The sequence below is a fragment of the Lathyrus oleraceus genome, chromosome 1 (assembly GCF_024323335.1).
Source record: "Lathyrus oleraceus cultivar Zhongwan6 chromosome 1, CAAS_Psat_ZW6_1.0, whole genome shotgun sequence".
In the NCBI taxonomy this organism is placed as follows: Eukaryota; Viridiplantae; Streptophyta; class Magnoliopsida; order Fabales; family Fabaceae; genus Lathyrus; species Lathyrus oleraceus.
In genome coordinates, this window is record NC_066579.1 from 399,980,178 (window position 1) to 399,986,107 (window position 5,930).

Genomic DNA, 5,930 nt, shown 5'->3' on the forward strand with positions numbered 1-5,930 from the left:
ACGCAGTCTTCGGTCACGTGCCCGTGACTTCTGTGGAACCGGCAGTACTTTGATTTGTCGGTGTGGGGCTTTGGTGCAGACGGTTTTGGGAACCTGACCCTGCCCTGCTTAAATTCAGAGTTGATACATTCTGCGAGGATACGCTCTCGAGGAGCTGCCAGTAGGGTGTACTCGCTATATCTGCCCGCGGGGCCTCTTCCTTCCCGGAGCTCGCGAGGTCTTTCTTCTCTTCGTTTGTCTCCGTTGCGACGGGAAATGCTCGTGTCCTCGCGTTTTGAGTGCTCGGTCTCCCCAGCGTTACGTCCGCTGCGGGCATTGTGTGCCACCTGCTTTTCCTCGTATCTGATGTAGGCCTGGGCTTTATGCAGGAGCTCGTTTAAGGTGCGGGGAGGTTCGATCCCTACGGCTCTGCTAAGTTCACTGCCGGGTAAGAGACCTCTCTCGAGGAGATACTTCTTCATGTGCTCGGTGGTATCTACCTCGACAGCTTCCTGGTTGAATCGCTCGATGTATGAGCGCAGTGTTTCATTCTTCTTCTGCACTATGGCTTCAAGGGTCGCCTCAGTCTTGGGGTGACGACGGGAAGCTGTAAAGTGTCGGGTGAACATGGACCTCATGACTCTCCATGACGTAATGGACTCAGGGGCCAAGCTTTTGTACCAGGCCATGGCCCCTTTCCTGAGGGTCGTTGAGAACAGTCGGCATTTTAGGTGCCCGGTTATATCATTGCGGTAGTCGAGCATCGCGTTGACGTTGTCGACGTGATCGTCGGGATCTGTAGTCCCGTCGTACACAGCTAGGTTTGGCGGTTTCTCCATGCCTTTGGGGAGCGGGGCTTCCATTATTGCCCGAGATAGGGGGCAATGCAAATCTTCCTCGTCGCTCCTTAAGGGAGACCGTTCGTTGTTGTCGGGGCTGTGCCCGCGCCTTGGTGATGTTCTCGCTCGACCACCGTCACGATGGGCGCGTGCCCTGCTGGCGTGGGGTTCGGGAGAGCGACGTCCTCGCTTCTTCGTGGGCTCCGAACGTTGTTGTATCCTACTCACCGGCTGGGGCCGGGCCTCTTGTCGTTCGGCTTCGAGGGCCATGATTCGTTCGTGCTGCTGGTGGAGCATAGAACCGGCCTGATTGAGGGCATTCACCATGGCAATCATTACGGCGTCTCCTTCAACGGGAACGGGAATGGGATGAAATGTCTCTGCCCCTAAATTGTGGGCGTGAGAGGCATCTCCGTTGTTTTGGGGCTCTGGAGACGGGGTGGATGGATGACCGTCCCGAACGTCCGCTTCATGGGATGGCGGGCCGTCGTCCATGTTGTAGTTGACGAGGGGACGGCTGTGATCGCTATGTTGTTCTCCGGCCATGTTGGAAGGACAGAAATAAATGAGCTTTTGATCCTCGTTTGATGAAGATGGGGATAGCTAGTTCCCACAGACGACGCCACTGATCTCACCTGATCAGGAGGGCCTTCCAAGGTCTTGGTGAATGGGCCGGAGAATGAAATGAGAGGGGGGTGTACCTGCAAGATGCTCCAACGCTTAAGTCAGAAAAGGTACAGAATGAGATTATCAGAGTGTGAGTTTGAATCCCTGCCCCTTTGCCATGAAAGGGGTATTTATATTGAGCCCCCAGCGCTGGGCCAAGGCTCCTAATGGGCTGGATTAGCTAGGCCCAAGGAGGAGCTGCCAGGGGACGCGTAAGAAGCGTTAAGACCTAGACCAAGGTCTGCCCCCTGGTCCAACTGCCCCTATCCCTAAGGAGACAATATAGGGGAGTTGGGTGACGTGGTGAGTGGGATGCCGTTATGGCTCTGCCCGACACAACTTAGGTGCCCGCGGCGTGGGTTGACGATGAGTGGATGGAGATCATATGAGGAGGACCCGCTCGTTGTCCGACACGTATTTAAGGGGCCGGGGAGACATTCTCCGGGCGGACGGTCGTTCACCTGACGTGTCCTCGTGGTCGCTTGGATACGGTCGTTTGGACGTGGGCTTGGCGAGCATTGGGCCGTGCCGTGCTAAGTGTCGTGGCCCAGTCCAGAACAATTATTATTATTATTATTATTATTTATTTATTTATTTATTTATTTATTTTATTTATTTTTGTTGAGAAGAAGCAAATGAAGAATTTTTTTTTTAAATATCCAAAAATTTAAAAAAAATTTCAAAAATATCCAATTTTTCAAAATAATTACACAAATGGCCAAAATTGGCCATTTTTTACACTTAGGCGCCACCCTAGTTGGCGCCTACCCTTAATGGGTAGGGCAAGTCGCCACTAGGGGTGGCGCCTATGCCCAATCCATTTTTTTTTTTTTTTAATGTTTTTTTTTTTTTAATTTTTTTTTATTTATAAATTTATGTTTTTTATTAAGTATATTAATTTATGTTCACACATATATATAAATAATTTTTTTTATTTATATATATATATATATATATATATATATATATTAATTTATATATATATTAATTTATATATATATATATATATATATTAATATAATTTATAAGTAATTAATATTATTTGTAAATTTTTGGAAAAAAAATTATTTTATATATGTATAAAGATATGATAGACAATATTTTTAAAGATAAAGATAAAGATATAAAGATAATAAACAGAAAATATTTTTATTTAAATAATAGACAAGGCAAATATTACAAAGATATGATTAATCACATATGATGCGGTCCCTTGTACGATCCGCACGGGGGAGGTCTAGTTACTCGCCTAGACGGTTCACGTGGTGGTGGTGCTTCCCTATTACCACCCCTTGCCCTAACACGCCCCCTTGCCGCTTGCCGTTGTGGTTCGGTCGAAGTCCCTTCAGTGCTGTAGGAAAGACGGGTCCCCTCTGCGCCCTCGAAGCTTTGTCTCGGTGGGACAAACTGGCTACTGCTGGGTGCGCCCTCGAATTGTGGTCTTTGGTAGTTTAGGGTTGAATCGGGTTGGCCAAAGTGCAATGTTTGTTGTGGTGTGTAGTAGTCCTGTTGGTAGTCCTCTTGTATACCCGTGTCGGGGCTAGGTGGAGGACTGGAAGAGCTTGGGAAATTGTCGTGTTGGAAGTGTTGGGATTGGTGGAAGTAGGGGGATTGATATTGTGGTAGGTGTTGGGACTGTTGATGGTGGTGGGAATGTTGAGTTTGTTGTTGGTAGTCTTCATGGTATTGGGATTGAGTTTGTGGTATGTATTGTTGATTTGGTTGGGGGGTGGACATGTGTTGTGGTTGTTGTTGTTGGTAATATGGTGGTGGTGGTTGTTGTTGGTAATAAGGTGGTGGTGGTTGTTGTTGGTAAAATGGTTGTGGTGGTTGTTGTTGGTAATAAGGTGGTGGTTGTTGTTGTTGGGAATACTGTGGTGGTTGTTGTTGTTGGAAATATGGCTGTTGCATCCGGGGATTGTCCAAATAGGACGGGTCAGACACAATCATTTCTGGATTGGTATTTGCTCTATACCATTCCACATATTCCCTTGTCGGCTTCATTTCGTTGGGCGCCACCGGAAATTGTAGAACATAGTGGGCACGGTCTTTCCACATTTTTCGAAACTCCTTAGCAAATTCCTTCCAATTTTGGGCATACCACTGGTGGCTGACTTTTTTTAGATGCCAAGGTTCCATGGACATTGGGGGGCCTGGGATGTCTTGATGCATTCCGAATTGAAGCTTGACACGGTCACTTTGGTGCATCTCCACAGTGGTGAACCGCATTATGGCCGTTTTTGCTGTCCAAACAGCTGCATCTTCGGGGTTGGGTTGATGTTCCAATCCCAAATATGGCCTCCAAATAAACTGCAAAGAAAAAAGTAAATATGTTATTTATCGAGAATGCATGACATTAATAAATCAGTTAGAAGTTGAGTGATTTAGTGGTAATACATCCTGTGCTCGGAGACGATCCAACAGTTGACGATAAAATATAATTTTATTTTTGGGGGTAAGACTGTAATCCAGTCCGGTTGTAATGAACCTAAACAAAAAAAGATAAATAATATTAGTTACAAATATTTATAGAATAAATATACAAAATGAAATAAGATCATAAATTTACCTAGTTGCGTAGGGGAAGGAGTAGTCATTAGGATTTTCTGGGGCTAGCCTCGGCAATCTCCACCACCCCCATGTTTGAAGCAAAAAAGCACATCCAGAAAATGTACAGTGCTCATTTTGTGCATTTTTACACAAAGAGCTATATAGGAATGCTAATACTGCAGAACCCCAACTATATGTGCTTATTCTATCAATGTCCCCGAGCAAACTCAAGTACATAAAATTTATGCTATTTCCCGTCCCTTCGGGAAATAGCAAGTTCCCAAACAATAGCATAATGTAAACCCGGGTTTTTATGACTTTTTCTTGTTCGGAGGATTCCTCAGTCAAAGTTATGGAGTCGTGGTACAATTGTAGGCTAGATAATTTAATACCCTGACCCCTTGCTTTGGCAGACCCCTCACCCTCGACCAGATCTACCCCCAACATTTGAACACATATTTGGTTAGGCTGTTGAACATTTCCGGTCACAGGCTTACCATCTATTCTAAGACCTAAAAGCATGTACACGTCCTCTAATGTGACGGTACATTCACCAGTTGGTAGGTGAAAGGTGTGTGTCTCAGGTCTCCAACGTTCACACAGAGCCAAAATGAATTTGGCATCAATGGTGGCATTTACGACATGCATTACATGACCGAAACCCGCACGCTCTATGTAAGGTACGCACCATGGGTCTGGATAAGGCATTGGGTGTGAACGTTGACGAAATTTCTTGGGATCCTTTAAAAACAAACAATATAAAAAATCATTATATTGGACTTTTAAAAAACTAATTACAAACATACGAAAGAGGCAATGTTCAAGAAAAACTTACGAATGAGGCAATGTTTGCCCTAGTTCCTCTGTGTTCTTGGCCCATGGTAAGAAGCGACATGACTGCAATGTAGGAAGAAGCTTGGTGGATGAGAAGTTTCGCCTGAGTTCTCTGAATAAAAGTGTTAGTGGTTGATGAAAACTTGCAAGAATGACCCTCTATTTATACTCGTTTTCAAGTAGACTGAATATGCAAAAATGTGACAAGTGTAAGGCATGCGTGGTAGTGTTGGCATGCATTGGTGGAATCTGATGATGCAGAAACGTGACAAGTGTAAAGCATGCGTGGGAATCTTGCATGCATAGGTGCAGACTAGGTGGGAGTTGTCTTGTCTTGGGGAAGACTTGGTGGAATCTGATGATGCAAAGGTGTGACAAGTGTAAGGCATGCGTGGGAATCTTGCAGAATAGGTGCAGACTAGGTGGCAGTGTTGGCATGCATAGGTGCAGACTAGGTGGGAGTTGTCTTGTCTTGGGGAAGACTTGGTGGAATCTGATGATGCAAAGGTGTGACAAGTGTAAGGCATGCGTGGGAATCTTGCAGAATAGGTGCAGACTAGGTGGCAGTGTTGGCATGCATAGGTGCAGACTAGGTGGGAGTTGTCTTGTCTTGGGGAAGACTTGGTGGAATCTGATGATGCAAAGGTGTGACACGTGGAAGGCATGCATGGGAATCTTGCAGAATAGGTGCAGACTAGGTGGTAGGTGAAGACTTGATGGAGAACAGGCATGCATGGGAATCTCTGAGACTAGGTTCAGGCTATAGGTGGATAGGTTGGCATGCATTAGTACAGACTAGGTGGGAGTGTTGCATTCAAGGGTGTGACACGTGTAAGGCATGCGTGGGAATCTCTGAGACTTGGTGGTGAAGACTTGATGGGGAACAGGCATGCGTGGGAATCTCTGAGACTTGGTGGTGAAGACTTGATGGGGAACAGGCATGCGTGGGAATCTCTGAGACTTGGTGGTGAAGACTTGATGGGGAACAGGCATGCATGGGAATCTCTGAGACTAGGTTCAGGCTATAGGTGGATAGGTTGGCATGCATTAGTACAGACTAGG

The 5,930-nt window shown here is 45.9% G+C and overlaps 1 protein-coding gene across 2 annotated transcripts; it reads right to left on the minus strand.

Annotated features, from left to right (window-relative positions):
* Positions 1-2,620: 2,620 nt before the first annotated feature.
* Positions 2,621-4,985, minus strand: LOC127074940 (protein MAINTENANCE OF MERISTEMS-like). Of its 2 annotated transcripts, XM_051016369.1 has the most exons (4): positions 4,870-4,985; positions 4,054-4,775; positions 3,882-3,972; positions 2,621-3,794 (listed from the first exon to the last, which is right to left on the minus strand). In XM_051016369.1, exons 1-4 carry the CDS (start codon positions 4,927-4,929, stop codon positions 2,679-2,681), a joined length of 1,989 nt encoding a protein of 662 aa, XP_050872326.1. In that variant the 5' UTR covers positions 4,930-4,985; the 3' UTR covers positions 2,621-2,678. The 2 variants fall into 2 exon arrangements, with proteins under 2 accessions (XP_050872326.1, XP_050872324.1); XM_051016367.1 differs by having other exon boundaries at positions 4,054-4,977.
* Positions 4,986-5,930: the final 945 nt, after the last annotated feature.

Bases quoted from the DNA above. Each gene is read 5' to 3' on its own strand.
- LOC127074940 (XM_051016367.1), bottom strand. From the start codon at position 4,838: ATGTTTGTAATTAGTTTTTTAAAAGTCCAATATAATGATTTTTTATAT. The intron at 3,973-4,053 runs GTAAATTTATGA...TTTTTTGTTTAG, and splicing joins TCCTTCCCCTACGCAACTAG to GTTCATTACAACCGGACTGG. The intron at 3,795-3,881 runs GTATTACCACTA...TTTTCTTTGCAG, and splicing joins ATCGTCTCCGAGCACAGGAT to TTTATTTGGAGGCCATATTT.